The sequence below is a fragment of the Mobula birostris genome, chromosome 5 (genome assembly GCF_030028105.1).
Source record: "Mobula birostris isolate sMobBir1 chromosome 5, sMobBir1.hap1, whole genome shotgun sequence".
Taxonomy (NCBI): domain Eukaryota; kingdom Metazoa; phylum Chordata; class Chondrichthyes; order Myliobatiformes; family Myliobatidae; genus Mobula; species Mobula birostris.
The window spans coordinates 191,617,552-191,642,541 of NC_092374.1; the positions used below are offsets into that span (position 1 = coordinate 191,617,552).

Consider the following 24,990-nt stretch of genomic DNA (forward strand, 5'->3'; position numbering starts at 1 on the left):
CCATCCCCACCCTCCCCTCTCACCCATTCCCACTGCTCCATCTCCCCACCCTCCCCCCTCACCCATTCCCACTGCTCCATCTCCCCACCCTCCCCCTCACCCATTCCCACTGTTCCATCTCCCCACACCCATCCCCACCCTCCCCTCTCACCCATTCCCACTGCTCCATCTCCCCACCCTCCCCCCTCACCCATTCCCACTGCTCCATCTCCCCACCCTCCCCCTCACCCATTCCCACTGTTCCATCTCCCCACACCCATCCCCACCCTCCCCTCTCACCCATTCCCACTGCTCCATCTCCCCACCCTCCCCCCTCACCCATTCCCACTGCTCCATCTCCCCACCCTCCCCCTCACCCATTCCCACTGTTCCATCTCCCCACCCTCCCCCCTCACCTATTCCCACTGCTCCATCTCCCCACCCACCATCCCCACCCATTCCCACTGCTCCATCTCCCCACCCTCCCCCCCTCACCCATTCCCACTGCTCCATCTCCCCAACCTCCCCCTCACCCATTCCCACTGCTCCATCTCCCCACCCTCCCCCTCACCCATCCCCACTGCTCCATCTCCCCACCCTCCCCCCTCACCCATTCCCACTGCTCCATCTCCCCACCCCCATCCCCACCCTCCCCCCTCACTCATTCCCACTGCTCCATCTCCCCACCCTCCATCCCCACCCTCCCCCCTCACCCATTCCCACTGCTCCATCTCCCCACCCTCCCCCTCACCCATTCCCACTGCTCCATCTCCCCACCCTCCCCCTCACCCATTCCCACTGCTCCATGTCCCCACCCCCATCCCCACCCTCCCTCACACCCATTCCCACTGCTCCATCTCCCCACCCTCCCCTCTCACCCATTCCCAGTTCCATCTCCCCAACCTCCTCCCTCACCTATTCCCACTGCTCCATCTCCCCATCCTCCATCCCTGCCCTCCCCTCTCACCCATTCCCACTGCTCCATCTCCCCACCCTCCCCCCTCACCCATTCCCACTGCTCCATCTCCCCACCCTCCCCTCTCACCCATTCCCAGTTCCATCTCCCCAACCTCCTCCCTCACCTATTCCCACTGCTCCATCTCCCCATCCTCCATCCCTGCCCTCCCCTCTCACCCATTCCCACTGCTCCATCTCCCCACCCTCCCCCCTCACCCATTCCCACTGCTCCATCTCCCCACCCCCACCCTCCCCCCTCACCCATTCCCACTGTTCCATCTCCCCACCCTCCCCCTCACCTATTCCCACTGCTCCATCTCCCCACCTCCATCCCCACCCTCCCCTCTCACCCATTCCCACTGCTCCATCTCCCCACCTCCATCCCCACCCTCCCCCCTCACCCATTCCCACTGCTCCATCTCCCCACCTCCATCCCCACCCTCCCCCCTCACCCATTCCCACTGCTCCATCTCCCCACCCTCCCCCCTCACCCATTCCCACTGCTCCATCTCCCCACCCCCACCCTCCCCCCTCACCCATTCCCACTGTTCCATCTCCCCACCCTCTCCCTCACCTATTCCCACTGCTCCATCTCCCCACCTCCATCCCCACCCTCCCCTCTCACCCATTCCCACTGCTCCATCTCCCCACCTCCATCCCCACCCTCCCCCCTCACCCATTCCCACTGCTCCATCTCCCCACCTCCATCCCCACCCTCCCCCCTCACCCATTCCCACTGCTCCATCTCCCCACCCTCCCCCTCACCCATTCCCACTGCTCCATCTCCCCACCTCCATCCCCACCCTCCCCCCTCACCCATTCCCACTGCTCCATCTCCCCACCTTCATCCCCACCCTCCCCCCTCACCCATTCCCACTGCTCCATCTCCCCACCCTCCCCCCTCACCCATTCCCACTGCTCCATCTCCCCACCCCCACCCTCCCCCCTCACCCATTCCCACTGCTCCATCTCCCCACCCTCCCCCCTCACCCATTCCCACTGCTCCATCTCCCCACCCCCACCCTCCCCCCTCACCCATTCCCACTGTTCCATCTCCCCACCCTCCCCTCTCACCCATCCCTGCTACTCTCTCTCTCTCCCAGCCGTGCCCATCTCGCCACCCTCCATCCCCGCTACTCTCTCTCTCTCTCTCTCCCAGCCGTGCATACGGTGCGCTGTGACACGTGACAGATCGCTTACCTTGCCCAGCGTGGAGAAACTGAGCTGGAACACAAAGGACAGGATCTCAACCAGGTCCATCTTTCTGGACTAGAGGGTAAAGAGAACGGGAGCATTAGCATTGTGGTACAGTTGTACAGTGCAGAATCAGGCCCTGGAGCCCGACTCACTCCTATTGACCAAGCTTGCTGCATTTACCTGTAGACCACACATATCCCGCTGAACCTTTCCTGTCCACGTGTACCTGTACCCACCTCTACCCCTTCCCCCTGACAACTCTTTGCATATACATACCACCCTCAGTGTGGAAAACCTTGCTCCTGAGGTCCCGTTTAAATCTGTCCCTCCCACCTTAGTACCCCCCAGTTTTAAATCCCCTGCCCATGTGAACAGCATGATTTTAGAACCCGCTTGCTGTCCTTCGCTCCAGTGAAAACATCCCTCCTTACAATCCAAGCTCTCTAATCTCGACTGTTGCCTGCACCTAGAACTAACCCAAAACACTGACAATTCCTTCCCTGCCCCCCACCCCCCCCACCTCATACCCTCCCACAGAAGCTGGTCAGTTTATTTTGCCTGAGCTCACCAAAAGATATGGGAGCCAGAGGGTGGTGAATCTGTGGAATTTGTCGTCACAGGTGGCTGTGGAAGCCAAGTCTTTGGGTATATTTAAAGTGATTAAAACATAAAAGCAACAATATTGTGCTGAGGCCTTATAAAGCACTGGTGAGGCCTCCCTTGCTGAGTATTGTGAGCAGTTTTGGGCCCCTTATCTAAGAAAGGATGTGCTGACATTGGAGAGGGTACAAAGCAGGTGCACGAGAATGATTCCGGATTGAATGGCTTCTCATATTAAAGAGAGTTTGATGGCTTTGGGCCTCTACTCACTGGAACTCAGAAGAATGAGGGGTGACCTGTTGAATGTTGAAAGACCTCGATACCAGGGATGTGGAGAGGATGTTTCCTACAATACAAAGGATACAGCCTCAGAACAGATGGGCATCCTTTTAGGAGGAGGAATTTCTTTATCCAGAGAGTGGTGAATCTGTGGAATTCTTTGCCACAGGCAGCTGTGGAGACCAAGTCTTTATGTATATTTAAGGCAGAGGTTGATGGAGGTTCATGAATGGATGCCGGGAGAAGGCAGCAGACTGGGGCTGAGAGGAAAAATGGATCAGCCATGATGAAATGGCAGAACAGGCTTGATGGGCCAAATGGCCTGATTCTGCTCCTGCAACTTATGGTCTTATGGAGGTTGACAGGTTGTTGTTGAGTTAAGGGGTCAAGGAGAAGGCAGGAGAGATGGGTTGAGAGTGAAAATAAATCAGCCTTGATGGAATGATGGAGCAGACAGGAAAAGTACTGGGAAGACAGCAGAGGGACTGTTGCAGGTAGATTTGCGCAAACCCCTTACAGCTGACAGTTTGACTGTGAAACATACTGACAGTCAGTTTTTGGACCTGCAAAGTTCACATTTCATTCCCCCCACCCCCCACCCATCACAGATGTCGCTCAAAACACTGAGATCCTCCGGCAAATCGTGCACTGCTCCAGACCTCAGAGTCCATGGTCCCTTGACTCTCTGTTGGTGGGATCACACAACTGCACAGCTTCACCTCGTATGGCATCCATCTATTTATTACCTTCCTCAGGATAGACAGTGGGCAGTGATCAGAGGCAGGAACCCAGGCTGAATTTCCATCTCTGCTCCCTGAAATGCCACAGCCAGTTGTAAAGAAAGAAGGGTTTTGCAGATTTCCTCCATCTGGCACGACCTCTGGCCACCATTAACAGGAGATTCAAGATTCAAGATTGTTTACTGATATTCTTCAACATGAGTGTGAAGGACAATGAAATGATTGTTACTGCAGATCCAATGCAAAATAAATACAAAGAACAGAATAAAAAACAGAATGAATATAAACACAGATTATCTTGCACAGAGTGACAGTAGGCACAGGAGTATCGGGACATAAAGCGATTCTGACAGGAAATAATAGTGTGGTGGAGTGGGTTAACGGGTGGAGCAAGTAGTTGTTTACAAGTCTGGTGGTCCTGGCATGGACGCTGTGCAGCCTCTTCCCCGATGAGAGTCGGACAAACAGTCCATAAGCAGGGAGACTGGGATCTTTCAGGATATTGCTGGCTTTTCTCTGGCACCCTTCTGTACACACGTCCTGAATGGCAGGCAGACTGGTGCTGGTGATGAGTTGGGCCATTTTAGCTACCCGTTGTAGAGCCATCCTGTTGCGTTGGACTGATTGCAGCAGCCAATTCACATATAATACTCCCACAAAGAGTACATCTGCTTTTTGTTCGGTCTTGTTGGTTTGGAAATGTGTGCTGCGCCAGGGGCACTGAGCAGAATGTCCTTGGGCTTTACGTTGATGGGAGTCATACGGGAAATAACACACAAAATGCTGGAAGGACTCAGCAGGTCATGCAGCATCTACAGAGATGAATAAACCGTCGATGTTTCAGGCTGAGACCCTTTGCTGTTGCTCAGGATTTCTAGCATCTGCAGAATCTCTTATGTTTAGAAAGGAAATAGGCTCCTCAGCCCCCTCGGCACTGACCACCAAGACCCATTCCATTTTAAAACTAATCCCATTTCTTCTTCTCACATTCACGTCAATGCAGGATTCGCTAAAGGTTAATCTGCAGTGTGGAAGGCAGCATTTCCAGAGGATGAGAACCTAAGAGCAAGGATGTAGTGTTGAGACTTGCAGCTTTGAGCCCCGTATCTAAAAAAGGATGTGCTGATGTTGGAGATGGTCCAGAGGAGGTTTATGAGGATGGTCCTGGGAATGGAAGACAAAGGAGCTGTCAGCAAGACCAAGGAAAGCAGGGTCCATGTGCCAGTCCTCACTGAGGATCAGAGGTGGAAAGGGTCAGCAACTTTTAATTCCTCTGTGTTATCATTTCAGAAGATCTGCCCTGGGCCCAGCACGTAAGTGCAATTATGAAGAAAGCATGGCAGGGCCTCTGCTTCCTTAGGAGCTTACAACGATGTGGCATGACATCTACAACTTTGACAAACTTCTATAGATGTGTGATGGAGAGTATATTGACTGGCTGCATCACAGCCTGGTATGGAAACGTCAATGCCCTTGTACATAAAAACATACTAGAAGTAATAGATATGGCTCAGTCCGTCATGGTGAAAGCCCTCTCCACCATTAAGCACATATACACGGAGCATTGTCGCAGGATCCATCATCACAGACCCCACCACCCAGGTCATGCTCTCTTCTCACGGCTCCCATCAGTAGGAAGGAGGTACAGGAGCCTCAGGACTCACACCACCAGGTTCAGGAACAGTTATTACCCTTCAACCATCAGGTAGGAGGTACAGGAGCCTCAGGACCCACACCACCAGGTTCAGGAACAGTTATTACCCTTCAACCACCAGACTCTTGAACCAGAGGAGATAACTTCACTCAACTTCATTAAAACGTTCCCACAACCTATAGACTCATTTTCAAGGACTCTTCATCTTGTGTTTCTGGATATTTACTGCTGATTTATTGACTGTTTCTTTCTTTTTGTATTTGCACAGTTTGTTGTCTTTTGCATGGTGATTGAACGCCCAAGTTGGTGCGGTCTTTCATTGATTTTATTATGCTTATTATTCGATTACGGATTTATTGAGTATGCCTGTAAGGAAGTGAATCTCAGGGTTGTATATGGTGATATATATTTGATAATAAATTTACTTTGAACTTTGAAAGGGTTAACCTACGAGAAGCATTTGATAGCCCTGGGCCTGTACTCACTGCAGAATGAGGGCAGATCATTGAAACCTGTTGAACAGTGAAAGACCTAGATAGAGTGGATGTTTCCGAGAGCGGGAAAGCCTAGGACCAAAGGGCACAGCTTCCGAATATAAGGATGTCCCTTTAGAACAGAGATGAGGAGACATCTCATTGGATATATGTAAAATGGAGGTCGATAGGTTCTTGATTAGTAAGGGCATCAAAAGGGACAGAGAGGAGGTAGGAGAATGGGCTTGAAAAGGAAAACAGATCAGCCACGATTGAATGGTGGAGCAGACTTAATGGAGTGAATGATCTAATTCTGCTCTGATGTGTTATGGTCTTACAGCTCCCCCCAGATTCTACCCCTTGCCTACATACCAGGGGCAACCTAGAGTGACCAATTCATCTGCCAACCTGCACATCTGGAGTACACAACAGCTCAGCACAGGAGCAGGCCCATCAGACCACAGGACATGAGATATCGGCTCTAACCCCTCACTCAGTACCACGCCACAACCCACCATCACTTCAAATTACAGTCGCAGAACCCCTTCCACTTTCTTCAGAGTAAACAGTGAGAGAGAGGGAGTAAGGGGAGAGAGGGGGGAGGAGCAGGGGGATAGAAAGAGAGAGAGTGGGGAGGGAGGGAAGGAGGCAGATATGGAGCAGAAAGGGGAGGGGGTAGCGATGGGGGAGGGAGGGGTTAGAAGGCAGGCGTGGAGGGGAGGGGAGGGGAGAGGGAGAGAGAGAAAAGAATGAAAAAAGAAAGCAAGAGTAAGAGAGAGAGAAAGTTTCACAGAGTGACAAGAGTCACCTGGCCAAGTGACCTCAGTTTTACCTCGGCTGTTTGGAGGTACTGCAACATGAAGTACCAGAGCTGGGACGAGGTATCAAGCAGGAGGAACTGGAACCCTGCGGACGTGATGCACGGAGCCTCCGTCCCTTCACTGCAAGAAACAGAATGAAGCCAAACATTACAACTGGACCATGAGTAGACAGATAATGCCACAGCCCAGAAAAATGCAGCAACTGGTACGAACAATCCAATATCAATTCCTACAGCTCAATAAAGTTAATTATGAGAGTTTAGCACAAACAGCTTTGGCCAAATATCAAAACAGATATTCTAGGTGTATCTCTTGACAGAAAACTGGATTTAATGTTGACGGTGAGAGAATTCAGCATGAATGCTTTCAAATGAAGAAGGGACCGAGGGAATCCTTATTCTGTTGGGATAGTGCAGACAGACTGTTAATCCATCTCCTGTCCTGGCCCTGGGAGCGTTGTGAGTGTTGCTGCAGCTTCACCCTCTTGATGGAGTGTTATTCTGTACCGGCGCTGGGCATGTTTGATCAGACAGGTGGAGGGGAGATTTGTTTTGTGTCTCCAGGGCAGCAGGGTAGCACAGCAGTTACTGCTAACATCTCACAGCTCCAGCGACCCTGGTTCAATACTGCACATCCAACACACAGTGGAGTTCCAATGGTTTCCTTCCACTGGGAAATAAGGAGACAAGGAATGAGGCTAATAGAATTGTGATAAGTATTTAACCCATGCTGTCTCTGTTCTGGGAGCAGGTGATTGGACAGTATAGACAGCTTTGTTCCGTATTTAACCCATGCTGTCCCTGTTCTGGGAATAGGTGATTGGACAGTATAGACAGCTTTGTTCCATTTTTAACCCATTCTGTCCTGTTCTGGGAGTAGGTGATTGGACTATATAGACAGCTTTGTTCTGTATTTAACCCATGCTGTCCCTGGCCTGGGAGTAGGTGATTGGACTGTATAAACAGCTGTGTTCTGTATTTAAACTATTCTGTCCCTGTCCTCGGACAGTGTGCTTGGGCAGCACAGTACTTGACACATGCCGTCCTGGTCCTGATCCCTGTCATACGATGATGGGACAAAGCAGAGTGAGCCTTACTCTGTGTTCACCCTAAAATGGGTGCGATCTCCAACAACGAGGACTGACGCAGCTTTGCTTTCCACCCGCCTCAGGAGTGAGCCCAGCTCCATCTGGCTGGACAGAAGCTTGTGCCTGCCGTGGGCGCTGGGACAGGGACAGGGACAGGGAAGGTGGAGGAGCTTGGCTGCTTGTGACAGGATCGATAATTAATGTGGCCAGCTTCCCCTGCTCCCTCTCCACCTGCCAAGCCTGCTAACTGGCTTCTCAAGGTTGACGATCACAGAAACTTTCTGCACATTCCCCCATCTGCCACTCTCTAACCATGCTCACACTGTCAACTCAGACAGATTTATCTTGATCCTCCCTGTCACCACAGTATCACATAACCTCAAGGACAATTATATTTTATCTTATGTTACATCAACCGTACATCAACCAGCAGGGCTTTGTAAATTAAATGCCATGGATGTCTGTTTGTGTATCACCCAGTCCCAGAGGGGGAGAGGGCAGTATGTGACCCACTACCCAACCCAGTCCCAGAGGGGGAGGGGACAGTGTGTGACCCACTACCCCACCTGGTACCAGAGGGGGAGGGGACAGTGTGTGACCCACTACCCACCCGGTCCCAGAGGGGGAGAGGGGAGTGTGTGACCCACTACCCCACCCGGTACCAGAGGGGGAGGGGACAGTGTGTGACCCATTACCCCACCTGGTCCCAGAGGGGGAAGGAAGAGTGTGTGACCCCCCCCTACCCCACCCGGTCCCAGAGGGGGAGGGGCAGTGTGTGACCCACTACCCCACCCAGTCCCAGAGGGAGAGAGGACAGTGTGTGACCCACTACCCCACCCGGTCCCAGAGGGGGAGGGGACAGTGTGTGACCCACTACCCCACCCGGTCCCAGAGGGGGAGAGGACAGTGTGTGACCCACTACCCCACCCGGTCCCAGAGGGGGAGAGGACAGTGTGTGACCCACTACCCCACCCGGTCCCAGAGGGGGAGAGGACAGTGTGTGACCCACTACCCCACCCGGTCCCAGAGGGGGAGAGGACAGTGTGTGACCCACTACCCCACCCAGTCCCAGAGGGAGAGAGGACAGTGTGTGACCCACTACCCCACCCGGTCCCAGAGGGGGAGAGGGGAGTGTGTGACCCACTACCCCACCTGGTACCAGAGGGGGAGGGGACAGTGTGTGACCCATTACCCCACCCGGTCCCAGAGGGGGAGGGAAGAGTGTGTGACCCCCCCCTACCCCACCCGGTCTCAGAGGGGGAGAGGACAGTGTGTGACCCACTACCCCGCCCAGTCCCAGAGTGGGAGAGGACAATGTGTGACCCACTACCCCACCCGGTCCCAGAGGGGGAAGGGAGAGTGTGTGACCCCATACCCCACCCGGTCCCAGAGTGGGAGAGGACAATGTGTGACCCACTACCCCATCCCATCTCAGAAAGGGGACAGGACAGTGTGTGCGAACCGAGAGCCACTACCCCACCCGGAATCAGTGTCGTGACCAACAGGCCTGCCCTCCCAGCAAGGGCTGTTCTGATATCACAGCCAGGAATCCCGCTCATCCACCCTGGGTACGAGTGGAAATCTGTTCATAGGCCACCAATTGGGGTAGTGCCACACTGGTGTGGATGTGTGGATTGGGTGGGGGTTTGTTTAAGCCCTCTCCCACTCCACGCTTTCCACGTTAACACGGCCCTGTGATGATCTCTCAGGGTCTCAATATACGCACAACCTCGTAACACTGTTGGAAGGCTGCTCCATGGGACGTCAGAGTCAGTGAATCTTGCAACGTGTCAAACAACATTTCCAGGTGGCTCTTGCTGTGAAAGCTCAGCCTCGGAGTGACACCTTCAATTCCTCGTCCCTCGGCTCAGCCTCCAAAAGGGAGAGCTGTGAGCGAAAGCACTTCTCCAGGGCGTTGCTCAGACAACAGGGCTCCCACTCGCCACTCCCTTCGGTCCCTGTGCCTCAGGGCTACTCCTGGGAGAGCTGGGGGTCCTGGTTCGATCGCCGCTGGGCCCGGCGTGACGGGGCCGGGAGTGGGGGGCAGAACCTCTGCAACGTTGTGCCACTTACCTCTTCATCAGCCCGGCCTGAATGAGGAGCTGAGCCAGGTCCTGGCTGACTGCTGCGCTGGGAGAGCCCACCATGAAGTGCAGAATGACCTGGAAGAGGCACAAGAGGCTGTGAAACTTCTGCAGACACGCTGTCGAAAGTGTCCTGACACACGAGGTTCGGCAGATGCTGGAAATCTGGAGCAGTGCAGAAAATACTGGAGGAACTCAGCGGGTTGGGCTGCATCTGCGGAGGGAAGTAAACAGTTAACGTTTCGAGCCAAGACCCTTCATCAGGACTGGTGAAGAGCCTGGGCCTGAAACATTAACCACTCATATCCCTCCAGTGACACAGCCTGACCTGCTGAATTCCTCCAGCATTCAGTATTTATTGCATCCTGACTGGTCACATCAAGATCAAAAACAGTTTGTTATCACTGACTTGTATGACATGAGAGATACTATAAATAACAAAAATAAATAAATAATGCAACAAAAAAAAAGAAGCAACGTCCATGGGTTCAGTGACTGTGCCGAGATTTGATGGCGGAGGGGAAGAAGCTGTTCCTGGATCACTGATTGTGGGTCTTCAGGCTCCTGTACCTCCTCCCTGATGGTAGCAATGAGAAGGGGGCATGTCCCCGGTGGTGAGGGTCTTTAGTGATGAGAAGGGGGCATGTCCCCAGTGGTGAGGGTCTTTAGTGATGAGAAGGGGTCATGTTCCCGGTGGTGAGGGTCTTTAGTGACGGATGCCGCCTTCTTGAGGCATGGCCTCTTTAAGATGAGCTCAATGGTCAGGAGGGTTGTGCCTGAGATGGAGCTGGCTGAAACTACAACCCTCTGCAGCCTCTTGTGATCATCTGCAGTGCAAGTGCACAGGCAGTGATGGAACTAGTCACAATCATAAGACCATAAGCTATAGAATTAGGCCATTTTTCTTCATGGCAGATCCAATTTTCTTCTCAGCCCCAATTTCCTGCCTTCTTCCTGTATCCCTTCATGCCCAGACCAATCAAGAATCTATCAACCCCTGCCTTAAATAAAGATTTGGCCTCTACAGCTGCCTGTGGCAAAGAAGTCCAGATTCACCAGTCTCTGGCCACTGGACGAAGCAGTGCGAGGTACAGCAGTTCCAAGGCACAGAAATGCAAGAGACTGCAGAGGGTTGTGGGCACAGTCCTTCCTCCCCACCACTGACAACAGGAGGTGCCGTCTTCAAGGACCACCCCCCCCCCCCCCCCACCTGGCACATGCCCTTTTCTCACCACTCCCATTGGGCCGGAGGTACAGAGGCCTGAAGTTCCAGACCATCAGGTTCAGGAACAGCTACTTTCCTACAACTATCGAGTTTTTGAACACTCTCGCCCTACCTCAGCAAAGGAATGCTGCGGACCAACTCTTGCACTTGTCTCTGATTGTTCCTGCTTCTTGTCTTGCAGTCACTGTCGAGTACAAGTTATGTAGGTTGTCTGAACCCACGTACCTCTGATGCTGCATCAGGCAAGTTTTTTAGTGTTAATATCTATTGGGAGGGGGCTATCCTCCTGGGCCAGTGGACGAGTCTATCTGCCACGTGTTCCCATCTCTCATCTCCACGTCCCCCAAATCAGGGCTGTAATATTCCCATGAACAGCTCATGACCCAGACAGCCCCCAGATTGAAAATGTGGCCGGGAACGGAGAATTCCCTCACGGCAGAAGATGCCCGCTGCCCTGATAGCAGCTGGTAAATCAATCCCGCCAGTCTCCCAAGTGCTTGGTTGTACTTCGTAGCCTGGGAGCATGTGTGCGATAAGAATAAAAAATACTCAGCAGGTCAGGCCCTGACTGCCTCTGACCAGTTCCGAAGAAGGGCTTTCGATCCAAAACGTTAGCTTTGTTCTACCTCCCATGGGTGCAGCCCGGCTTGCCGTGTATTTCTGGAACTTTTTAGTTCCAGGACCCAGAGCTTTGTACTTTAATTTTTACTGAATACTGATTGCCTTATCCACCAGGCTGCCACTGTCAGTTACAAACCGGGACATCCTTGCAAAAGCAAATTATGAGTTGACTGGAGTGCAGAGTAAATGCTGGAAAAGCACAGGGAAAGGAAAAATTGGTGTCTTCTCCCTCACTCTACCAAGCAACAACCCCGACCAACTCAACACCATTCCACAACACAACCAACCTGTTGTTTTCTGCACCACAAAAATGTTTCACTGGTCCCAAGAGAATGCGACTTGCCGCCACAGCAAATGGTTGAGGGGAATGGTGGAAGTAACATTTAAGAGCAGGCTGGATGAGTAAATGAGGGAGTTGAATTAGATGAGGAAAGACAGGAGGATATAAAATAAAGAGAAGCATAAATAGGGTGGATAGAGGTTCTTTCCCCAGGGTGGAAATGACATACTGTACACAATAGAGCACAGCTGTGAGGACAGAGGGGGAAGTTTAAAGGTGGGTTTACCAGGCAATTATTTAAATATATACTAGGAGTGGTAGGAGCTTGGAACTTGGTGCTAGAGGAGATTGTAGAAGCAGATACAATAGTGACGTCTCAGAGGCACATGAACAGGCAGAATGGAGGGATACGGACCATGTGCAAGGAGGTGGAATTAGATTGGCACATGGGAAGAAGAGCTTGTTCCTTGGACAATCTATGAGGGTCAAGAGGAACACAAATACACTGCTTTCGACAGTGACTTGCTTCTGTGCTCTATGCCCTATGTAGTGTCCCAACATCATGAAAGGTGCCAAGGTTGAGAGGCCGGACAGCTGAAAGTGTGGACATCACCAATAGCTGGCCCTGGTCCAACCAGGTTGATGTCACAGCCAAGAAAGCTCATTAATACCTCTACTTCGTGAGAAGCCAAAGAAATTCAGCGTGTTTCTATCAACACTTACCAATTTTTATCTATGCACCATACTAGGTGTTCTATCTGCACGCATAATGGCTTGGAGTGAGTAGCGGTGAGGACCAAGGCTTGTTCAAGGGAGTCGAGGAGTGCTTACAGGACTGCTTTGTCTGGACAATATTCTGGGACTCATCTATGAACACGCCACAGTCGGTCACCGACTTCATCGAGAGCTGCGTGGATGAGTCCGTGTCCTCAAGAACATACCAGATATACCCAAATCTCAAGCCGTGGATGAACCAGGAGATTTGTACTCTGAGGGCTAGACCAGTGACCCAGAACTATACAAGAAGTCCAGGTACGAACTACAGATGGCTATTTTAAGACCAAATAAACCAATTCTGATTGAAGTTAGAGATGCAACGGGATGCACATTAGCTCTGGCAGGGTTTGCAGCTCATTACTTCTTACAAGGTGAACCCTAACACCATGAGTGCCTGTGATACTTCACTCCCAGGTGAGCTCAACACTTTTTAAGCAAGCTTTGAAAGGGAGAATAAAACTACACCTGTGCCAATCCCTGCAGCAACTGGCAACCCTGTGAGGCCAATGTCAGAACATCTTTCAAGAAGGTGAACCTTCACATGGCTTTAGACCCTAATGGTGTAGCTGGTAGGACATTGAAAACCTGTGCCAATCAACTGGTGGGAGTGTTCAGGGACATCTTCAATCTCTCACTGCTGCAGTCAGTGGTTCCCACCTACTTCAAAAGGGCGACAATCATACCAGTGGCCAAGAAGAGCATGGTGAGCTGCCTCAATGACTATCACCCAGTTACACTCACTTCTACTGTGATCAACTGCTTTGACAGGTTGGTCATGACTAGAATCAACTCCTGCCTAAACAAGGAACTAAACCCATTGAAATTTGCCTATTGCCAAAATAGGTCTACAGCAGATGCAATCTCACTGGCTCTCCACTCTGCCTTGGATCTCCTGGGCAACAGTAATACCTACTACAGGCTGCTGTTTATGGGCTTACAGCTCAGCATTCAACACAATCATACCCTCAGCAACAAGCTCCAAAGCCTGAGCTTGGCTTCAACTCCCTCTGCAACTGGATCCTCGACTTCCTCACCGGGAAACCACAGTCAGTGTGGATCAGAAATAACATCTCTTCCTTGCTGACAGTCCACTGGCATAGCTCCAGGATATGTGCTCAGTCGACTATTCTACTCTCTATACATCCACGACTATGTGGCCAGGCACTGCTCAAATGTAATCTGTAAATCTGCCAATGAAACAACTATCGCTGGCAGGATTTCAGAAGATGAAGAGGTGGTGTACAGGAGCGAGATAGGTCAGCCAGTTGAGTGGTGTTGCAACAATAATCTTGCACAAAATGTCCGTAAGAGCAAAGAATTGATTATGGACATCAGGAAAGGGAAGTTGAGGGAACACACACCAGTCCTCATCGAGGGATCAGCAGTAGCAAGAGTGAGCAGTTTCATGTTCCTGGGTGTCAACATCTCTGAGGATCTATCCTGTATCCAACATATTGACGCTATTACACAGAAGGAACTACAGTGATTATATTTCATTGGAGTTTGAAGAGACTTGGTATGTCACCAAAGACTCTCCTAAGTTTCAACAGATGCACTGTGGAGAGCATTTTAACTGGTTGCATTACCATCTGGTCTAGAGGGGCCACTTCAGAGGATTGGAAAAAAACTGCAGAAAGTTGTAAACTCTGCCAGCTCCGGCGTGGGCAGTAGCCCCCCGCCCCAAGCATTGAGGACACCTTTAAATGGAAATACCACAAGATGGTAGCATCCATTATTAGAACATCCATCATCCAGGACATGCCCTCTTTTCCTTGCTACCAGCAGGGGGGAGGTACAGGAGCCTGAAGACACATATTCAACGTTTCAGGAACAGCTTCTTCCCCTCTGCCATCCAAATTCTGAAGGGACAATGAATCCTGAAAACTACCTTTTTTTTTGCTCTCTTTTTGCACTACTTAATTTAATTTATATATTTTTCTATTGACTTACATATTTCTTACTGCAATTTATAGTTTTTAAAATAATTATTATTGTGAGGTGCAGCTACCACAAGCTCATGGGCTGAGTTAACCCTCTCCACCTCCTCTCCTTCAGTGCTCTGGACCACAAACTCATGAGCTGAGTTAACGCTCCCCTTCAGTGCTCCTAAGCCTAGTGAACGCTTTCCATCTCTCTCCTTCAGTAACGTGGACCGCAAGCTCATGAACCGAGTTAATGTTCTCCTTCAGTAACGTGGACCGCAAGCTCATGAACTGAGTTAACACTCTCCACCTCTCTCCTTCACCACCGAGAACTCTGAGCCCATGTTCCCAAATGCAGCCACTCCATCTCTCTAGTTTCAGCGATTCTTGGCCCCCCTGCCTTGTTAGCTAACGTCACTTCTGCTGCGTTAATGTCTGTAAAAATCTAAACTTGGCCAACACCGTTCATCTGGTCTAGCAATTTCTGGGGAACATCTCTCCCAAACCAACAAACCCCACTAGATGTGAACACACGTCTACTTGGAATTACGTGATCAGCCGTGGGACTCCCTCCTGTATTGGACTCTCGAACAGACCGCTTGTACAATAAAATGGACTCAGCCTGATAATCTACTTTATTATGATCTAACACCTTATCGTTTACCTGCAATGCACTTTCTCTGCATTGTTACCGTTTTACCTTGTCCTAGCTCAATACACTGTTTAATGAGCTGATCTGCATGAACAGTTTGCAAGACAAGCTTTTCACTGGACAATAATAAACCAGTTCCAGTACCAAAACCCCAACTGGAGAACTGCAGGGCACAGGACGCCCCTGCCACCTAATGCAAATGCTCACTCAGCACGCAGTCCTTTGCTGAGGTAGACCCCAGCTTCGGCCACAAGGAGCAATCCAGCCAGGCCGCCCCGATCCTTACACAGTCCACTGCGCTTTAGAGGGTAAGGGGGAAGGGGGAAGAAGCTTAGAGGGGATCTGAGGAAGAGTTTTATCATTTAGAGGGTGGCTGGAATCTGAGTCTTGGAAAGGTGATGTCTCAGGAAGACGACATCCATCATTAAGGACTCTCACCACCCAGGACATGCCGTCTTCTCATTACTACCATCAGGGAGGAGCTACAGGAGCCTGAAGACATACATTCAACATGTTAGGAACCCCTCTGCTGTCAGATTTCTGAACAGTCCATGAACACTGCCTCAATATTCGCTCTCTTTTTGCCCTATTCCATTACCTATTTCTTGTTGTAACTTGTTGTCCATCTTTATGTCTTGCACTGTGTTGCGGCCTTAAACAACAAATTTCCGTACGTTTTAAAAGGCATCCGTTAGTCTTACGAGACCATGGATCTGTGCCTGGAAAGTCTTCACTCTCCAGGGCGCAGGCCTGGGCAAGGTTGTATGGAAGACCAGCAGTTGCCCATGCTGCAAGTCTCCCCTCTCCATGACACCAATGTTGGCCAAGGGAAGGGCATTAGGACCCATACAGCTTGGCACCAGTGTCGTCGCAGAGCAACGTGTGATTAAGTGCCTTGCTCAAGGACACAACACGTTGCCTCGGCTGGGGCTCGAACTCACGACCTTCAGGTCACTAGTCCAATGCCTTAACCACTCGGCCATGTGCCCACACATTTCCCGACATAGGTCAGTGATAATAAACCTGATTCTGGAATGTGCTGTCTGAGGGGGTAGTGGAGGCAGAAACACTCACAGCATTGACGAGTAACCAAGGCAGTCTTGCAGACCACTAAATACTGGTGGATGGGATCAGTACGGATGTACGCTTGATAGCTGGCATGCATACGACGGGCTGAAGGGCCTGTTTTGTGCTGCATCGCTCTACAATGCATATTCTTGCATTGAGTCCCAAGAGAGAATTTCAGTGAATGAAGCCTAGGGATGACGAGTTTCAGTCCTGTGGAGAGGAGAGGAAATTTTCTCTCCTTGATTCAGCAACTTTTACTTAGTGGGACAAATTAGGAGGAGCTTCAACAGAATGGACCAGAAATGCTTCCTCAAGTGCAGCAACACACACAAATGCTGGAGGAACTCAGCAAGTCAAGCAGCATCTATGGAGGGAAATAAACAGTTTTTTTTTGGGCCGAGACCCTTCATCAGGAATGTTGCCCAGGAAAGAATAGTGAGAGCTAATAATTAGCAAATAGGGATGTGGATTGTGGAGCAGGGTAGTGCCATGGTTAGCATCATGGTCGACAGTAGAGGCGACCCAGTTCAATTCCCGCTGCTGGCTGTAAGGAGTTTGTACGTTCTCCCCCTGACCGCATGCGTACCCCAGTTTCCTCCCACAGTTCAAAGATAATTGATCATTGTAAATTGACCTGTGATTAGGCTAGGGTTAAATCGGGGGTTGCTGGGTGGTGTATCTCGAAGGGCTTCGAGGGCCTTCTCCACACTATATCAATAAGATAAAAATGAAAATAAATAAAACCGCATTGAGATGTAGAAACATGGAATGCAGCAGCCACTCAGGAACTTCACCAATTGTGTTATTGTGTGTACCCATTAATGTAATGGAAAAATGGATTTGGATAGACCTGCAGATAACCTTTTTATTCTGTTATCGGGACTTAATCTGCTACTGAATTAAGTCATGCTGTTATGAAAATGTAGTTGTACTGGTAATCCCGCCAGCTGAGGAAGTACTCCTGTGATGAGGCGAGGGTTATGTCCGTGGACTGCTGGACGGCACGACTCACGGGGGTGGAAGAGCCTGTTCTGCGCTCTACCTATAAATAAATAAAAACGGCACCAAATTTAGGCTCAGTTACATCAGCTTCACCTGGTTTCGTTGTGCACGGCAATATTTTAATAACACCCCCCCCCGCCCCTGTTATTAGACCATGACAGAGAAGCAGAATTAGGCCATTCAGCCCATCGAGTCTTCGCCATTCCATCATGGCTGATTTATTATCCCTCTCAACACCATACTCCTGCCTTCTCCACACAAACTTTGACACCCCTACTAATCAACAACTTATCAGCCTCTGCTATAAATACACCCAATGACTTGGCCTGTATAGCTGCCTTTGGCAATGAATTCCACAGATTCACCACCCTCTGGCTTAAGAAATCCCTCCTCATCTCCGTTCTAAAACTCTGAGGCTGTGCGCTCTGGTCCTAGGTACTCCTTTTCACACATTGACTACATGTCATCTTTCAGCTTGCTCCTAACAGGATACTGAATCCACAACCTACAGTCTTACTCTGAAGGACTCTGCAACCCACGTTCTCAACATTATTTATTCATTATTATCTTGTTTTACTTGTTGTATTTGAACAAATTGTTGTCTCATGCGCACTGGTCTTTTGCCTACCTTCACTTACGTGGATTTTCCATTGATCCTATTGTGTTTCTTTGTATCTACTGTGAATGGCCGCAAGAATATGAATGTCAGGATAGTACGTGGCAACATATATGTACTTTGATAATAAATTTAGATTGAACTTTGATGAGGATCTTGGGCTGAAACATTAACTGTTTATCCCTCTCCACAGATGCTGCCTGACTTGCTGAGTTCCTCCAGCATTTTGTGTGTGCAGCTCATGACTTCCAGCATCTGAAGAATCTCGTGTTTACAATGCACAGGTACAGGTTGCACCAGATCTAAAAGAAGACCCTGTGAAGACATGAAGAGATTTATTTTGTGCACTACATTTATAGGAATCGGCTAAAAACAAAACAAAGACTTGCAGTGAGTTGGTGTCTTTACCCACCTCAGGACATCCCAAAGCACTTTACAGTGAAGTATGTCTCTGAGAAGTAGATGCAATAGGGAGGGAAATGAAATATTATTCCAGGAGGGAAGCTATTTGCATGGTTATATGGGAGCAAACAATCTACAACTTTGTATTTATGTAGTTCCTTCAAGGTAAAACGTGTCCCAAGGTACTCCACAAGAACAAACAAAATCTGACACCATGCCAAATCACAAAGCCTTGCAAATGCAGTCTGGCATTACAGGAGAGTGACTGAACTCAACATAAAACCTCTACTCTTGTCAGCTTGCTTCCACTGAAGGTGAAAACTGGGCATGGTGGTTGGCTGGAAAATGCAACGCTCCTGAAGCTGGCTGGAATGGAGGCGATTTCAGAATCTACCCCATCAGGTAGCCCTGGAGCCTGTTAAACAACTGGGATGATATGGATCACACAACTATCCCCCACTCCATTCACTGCATGTTCCTAGAGAGGTCATCCTGCCTTTGGGAGGAGATGTTGCTGTGTCTTTTATTTTTAAAGAGTTCAAAAGGAGAGAGCCTTCTTCTACAGGCCCTTCAGCCCAACTTTCCTGAGCTAGTCCCATTTGCCCCACATTCCTACTGGTGAATTTGTACAAATGTCTTTAAGTCAATCTGAAGGTCCTCACTTGGCACCTGAACGTGTGGTGCCACCCCGTGTGTTGGTTGTTAAGGGAAATGACACATTTCACTGTATGTTTCAATGTACACATGATAAATAAATCTGAATCTGAACGATTGGCAATATCATTGGTTATAAAAGACCATCAGTGTTGTAAAAGTGCTTCCCAATTTCCTGTATTTGGCCTTTATCCCTCCACACACCCATCCAAGTGTTTCTTAAATAATATATTGTATCTGCCTCAACCACTTCCTCTGGCAGCTCGTTCCATATACTCACCACTCTGTGTGAAAAAAGATGCCACTCAGATCCCTTTCAAATCTTTTCTCTCCCACTCTAAGTCTACGCACCCTAGTTGTGGACTCAACTAGCCTGGGGAAAGTCTATAACCATCCAACTGACCTACATCTCAGAATTATTAATATTTTTGTAAGGTCGCCCCTTCACTCTCCTACAGACTCAGTCATACAGCACAGAAACAGGCCATTCAGCCCAAATGGTCTATGCTGACCAAGATGCCCCATCTAAGCTGGTCCCATTTGCCAACATCTAGACCATATCCCTCTATACTGGGGGTTCCCGACCTCATATATGCTATGGACCCCAGGTTGGGAACCCCTGATCTAAACCTTTCCAATCCACATACCTGTTCAAATGTCTTTTAAATGCTGATAATGGACCTGCCTCGACCAGTTCCTCTGGCAGCTCATTTCAAATACGGAAAGTTGGCTCCATCTGCTCATCATCGAGCCTCTCCCCGTCCCACCGCAACATTCCAACCTCTCCTCAGGCCCTCTAGTTCTGGCAGCATACTAACTGCATGCACCCCTCTCTAATCCATTCACTGATCCATCTGGTGCCTTTTCAGTAATGGCAGTAATCTCAATTCCAATACTTTCGCAGAATTGTTAAGACTTTTAAGGCTGTAAAAATAGGAGACAAGCTCTCCTCTACAATCACTCTGAGCACCGGTGCCCCACAAGGCTGTGTACTCAGACCCCTGCTGTACTCACTGTACACCCATGATTGTGTAGCCAAGTTTCTATCAAACTCAATATAAGTTTGCTGATGACACAACAATTGTAGGCTGTTTCTCGGGTAATGATGAGTTTGAGTACAGAGAGGAAATTAAGAACCTGGTGACATGGTGTGAAGACAATAACCTAACCCTCAACGTCAGCAAGACGAAGGAATTGGTTGTTGACTTCAGAAGGAGTAGCAGACCGCACGACCCAATTTACATCGATGGTGCGCAAGTGGAACAGGGTTAAAGCTTTAAGTTCCTCAGGGTCAATATCACAAATGACCTGACTTGGTCCAACCAAGCAGAGTCCACTGCCAAGAAGGCCCACCAGCACCTTTACTTCCTGAGAAAACTAAAGAAATTTGGCCTGTCCCCTAAAACCCTCATTAATTTTTATAGATGCACCGTAGAAAGCATTCTTCTAGGGTGCATCACAACCTGGTATAGAAGTTGTCCTGTCCAAGACCGGAAGAAGCTGCAGAAGGTCGTGAACACAGCCCAGCACATCAAACAAACCAATCTTCCGTCCTTGGACTGACTTTACACCGCACACTGTCGGAGCAGTGCTGCCAGAATAATCAAGGACACGACCCATCCAGCCAACACACTTTTCGTCCCTCTTCCCTTCGGGAGAAGGCTCAGGAGCTTGAAGACTCGTATGGCCAGATTTGGGAACAGCTTCTTTCCAACTGTGATAAGACTGCTGAACGGATCCTGACCTGGATCTGGGCCGTATCCTCCAAATATCCGGACCTGCCTCTTGGTTTTTTGCACTACCTTACTTTCCCTTTTCTATTTTCTATTTATGATTTATAATTTAAATTTTTTCATATTTACTATTGATTTGTACTCCAAGGAGTGCGAAGCACAGAATCAAATATCGCTGTGATGATTGTATGTTCTAGTATCAATTGTTTGGTGACAATAAAGTATAAAATACAATCAGAATTTCACCCTAAACCATTAATGCCTTTGGGGCTCAGTATGTTCATGCTATGGTTATTCCCTTTTAACAATCTACCAAAGGATGGTATTTCCTGGTGGGCGACCGTTTTAATTCCTATCCCCATTCCAGTTCTGACATGTTGGTTCATAGCCTCATCTTCTGTTACAATGAGACTACTCTCAGGGTGAAGGAGCAGTACCTCGTATTGGCAGCTTCCAACCTGATGGCATGAACATTGACTTCTCCTTCCGGTAATTTTTTCCTCTTTTCTATTTCTTTCCCCTCCCTTTTCCTTTTCTCTCATTCCCCACTTGGCCTCTTTACCTCTTCTCACCTGCCTTTCACCTCCTCCTCGCGCCCCTTCTCCTTCCTCTTCTCCCATGGTCATTCTCCTCTCCTATCAAATTCCTTCCCCTCCAGCCCTTCACGTTTCCCTCCTACCTGGCTTCACCTATCACCTTCTAACTACCCTCCTTCCCTCCCCCCCCCCCCCCCGCCACCTTTATATTCTGGCTTCTGCCCCCTTCCTTTCCACACCCGGTCTCGGCCCAAAACGTCGACTGCTTATTCATTGTCCTAGATGCTGCCTGACCTGCTGAGTTAAGTGTGTTCCTCTGGATTTCCAGCATCTGCAGAATCTCTTGTGTTTACCGAAGGATGGAGTGATAAAGAAGCTGGCTGAAAACAGTCGGCAGAACAGGCAGCATCGGTGGAGGCAAAGGCACAGCTGACATCTGTCACATCACCTCCACAGATGGAATTGGTTATTACACAGTGCATTCAGATAGAATAAGGTAAAACAGTAACAATGCAGAATGAAGTGTAAAAGTGCAGTGCAGGTAAACAGCAAGACCATGACGAGGTAGATTGTGATGTCGAGAGTCCATCTTATCATACAAGAGATCCATTCAAGTGCTTCACAACAGCGGGGTAGAAGCTGTCCTTGGGCCTGGTGGTAGGTGCTTTCACAGGCTTCTGTATCTTCTACCCGATGGGAGAGGGGAGAAGAGAGAATGTCCAGGACGGGTGGGTCTTTGATTATGCTGCCTGCTTTACTGAAGCAACGAGAAGCATTGACAGAATCCGTGGTGGAAACACAAGACATTGCAGACACTGGAATCTGCAGCAACACACAAAGTGCTGGAGGATCTCAGTGGGTCAGTCGGTATCTGGGGAGGGAAACAGGCTGCCGATGTCTTGGTTGGGTTGACGCTGAAAAAGAGAGGGGCGATAGCCGGCAAATTCTTCCAACAGTTTGCCCGTGCTATCGCTTCCAGCATCTGCCGGCTCTTGCGTCTCCCTTCCAGAGGGTAGGCTATTAATACATCACCCCAGTGAGATAAGTAACAGTGCAGACTAGCAGTCAGGGTCTTTGCTGTTCTGTATGCCTTAGTGTCACACTGAGACACAGGAGGAGCTCCATGGTTTAAGATGTTAAAACCAGCTACGTGCTGACAATTTATTATAGAGCCTTGCAACCCCAAAGGAGGTCCAGCGTGCCTGTGCTGGTTCTTTGAAAGAGCTCACCAATTAGCACCACTCCCACGCTCATTCCCCACTGCTCTATATAACTCTACCCTCAGACAGTGAGAGAGCGCTCTCTCAGAAGGTCACTGCCAATTCTATATCCATCACCGCTTCACTGATGAAAATTTTAAAAAACTACTGCACGAAATCCAACATAAACTGCTGTAACACCCTGCAGGCCAGGCAGATTCTCAGTGTAGGGCAGGGGGTCCCACCCTTTTTCATGCCACGGACCAGCACCAGTAAGCAAGGACTCCATGAACCTCAGCTTCAGAACCCCTGCTGTAGAGACACACAATGCAGAAACAGGCCCTTCGGCCCAGTGAGTCCATGCTGACCATTAACCACCCCTTTACACTTGTCCTTTCATTCCTGTCAACTCCCCCCAGATATTACCACCCACTGGTAGCGATCTTCAGCAGCCAAGTTACCCCCGACCTGGGAGTCTTTGGGAAATGGAAGGCAGCTGGAGCACCACACAGTCACACGTGAAAACTCCACACGGACAGCACTGAAGGTTAGATAACTGAAACAGCGTCTTTTTTTCAATAGGTGTAGACTGGGTGACAATATTACCTGCTTTCATTACTCTATCAGGCAATGCATGTCTGACCACAATCACATGAAACAAGATGATTCCGCAAGTAATAACACAGAACATTTGGAACTTCAGACAATACAGCACAGTATAGACCCTTTGGTCCACAACGTTGTGCCGATTTTTTTAACCAAGATCACTCGGACCCTTCCTTCCCACTTAGCCCTCCATTTATCTTTCACGCACAAGCCTATCTAAGGGTGTCTTAAATGTCCGAATGTATCTGCTTCTACCAGCACCCTGGCAGCATCTTCCACGCATTTACCACTCTCTGTGTAAAAAAAACCTATTTCTAACATCTCCTCTATAACTTCTTCCAATCACCTTAAACTTATGGCCTCTTGTGATTAGCCACTTCCACCTTGGGAAAAGGCACTGGCTGTCTACTCTGTCTCTTATCATCTTATACACTGCTATCAAGTCACCTCTCATCCTCCTTCACTCCAAAGAGAAAAGCCCGAGCTCACTCAACCCCTCCTCATAAGACATGCTCCCTAATCCAGGTATCATCCTGATAAATCTCCTCTAAATCTTCCACGTCCTTCCTACAATGAGGCAACTAGAATTGAACACACCTTGAATTTAATTTCCAGGAGCAGGACCAAGTGATGAGGCGCAAGGTTAAATGGGATGCTTTCAGATGAGATGTTGAACATAGTCTGCCCATGCTATGAGACGTGCAGTGCCCCTCGGTCAACCTGCAGGATTAGTGATGAGGGATCCAAGGCACCAAATAACTAGATGAACTGGTTATTGACTGTGCAGAATGACCCTTGCATTTGTCCACACAACACTCACTGTGCGTCAATTACCTTTCGAGAGCACCGCGAGGTCTCTGAGTGCTGTGTAAATATAATTGTTGTCAAGTGCCTCTTTCACTGTACAATGGGCATTTCATTGTCAAGGTCGCTTCAAGAGCGGCTGCAGTGATTGAGTGAGACTCACAGTGAGCGATTGAGGGGAGTTAACTGCAGCACTCGGGGCCGTACTTATTCTGATCACAGGACCCTGCTGGACGTTGGTCATGTGGAATTGGTTCAGTGGTTCATTGGCGAGTGCGACGGCGGGGGAGCTGTGTTGCTTTGGTTAGTACATAGACCAGGCCCTCATGCCGCGGTGCTACCTGATGCAGACGAGTGAGGCGATGCGGGAGAGAGCAGAGGCCTCTATGGGTGCACAGGAACCTGTGACGGGTTGGGGCTGCACCCCACCCATTGGTACTTCCCCCCAGTGTTTGCTTGGTGGAAGACAAGCTGGACCAGGATAATATCCCATGCTACTCAGGGACTTGGGCTATGTTATTTTTTTAATTGTGTTTTTTCTGCTAACGTAACTATGCATTACGTGCTGTGTGCTGTTGGTAGTGTGTTTTTCACCTTGGCCCCGGAGGAACACTCTTTCATTCGGCTGTATTCATTTATGTGGTTGAATGAAAATTAAACCTGAATGAACTTGAACTAGGCCTGCCTAAGCATGGTATCAGTTTTGTTTATTATTGTCACATGTAGCAAGATATAATGAATAGCTTGTCTTGCATACAGGTCACATCATTACACGGTGCACAGAGCCAGGATAAGGTAAAATAATAACAATGAAGAATTAAAGGCACCAAAACTGTGCTGTGCTGGCAAACTATAGTGCAGGGTAGGCGATGAGGCCAACAGCCCATCTGATCGTACAGGAGGTCTGTTCAAGGGTCTGCTAACAGCAGGATAGAAGCTCTTCTTCAGCTTGGTGGTGCGTGCTTTCAGACTCTTGCATCTTCTGTCTGATGGGAGAGGGGAGAAGACAGAATGTCCAGGGT

At 49.5% G+C, this 24,990-nt stretch overlaps 1 protein-coding gene across 2 annotated transcripts in view; it reads right to left on the reverse strand.

Moving 5' to 3' along the window:
- The window catches only part of gtf2h4 (general transcription factor IIH, polypeptide 4), a 105,716-nt gene that overhangs the window by 34,221 nt on the left and 46,505 nt on the right, over positions 1-24,990 (reverse strand). For both annotated transcript variants that reach the window (XM_072259156.1, XM_072259155.1), the window contains exons 6-8: positions 9,861-9,949; positions 6,712-6,820; positions 2,137-2,205 (exon numbers count right to left, since the gene is read on the reverse strand). In XM_072259156.1, coding sequence (XP_072115257.1) covers positions 2,137-2,205; positions 6,712-6,820; positions 9,861-9,949 — 267 coding nt within the window. The remainder of the gene's footprint in view (positions 1-2,136; positions 2,206-6,711; positions 6,821-9,860; positions 9,950-24,990) is intronic.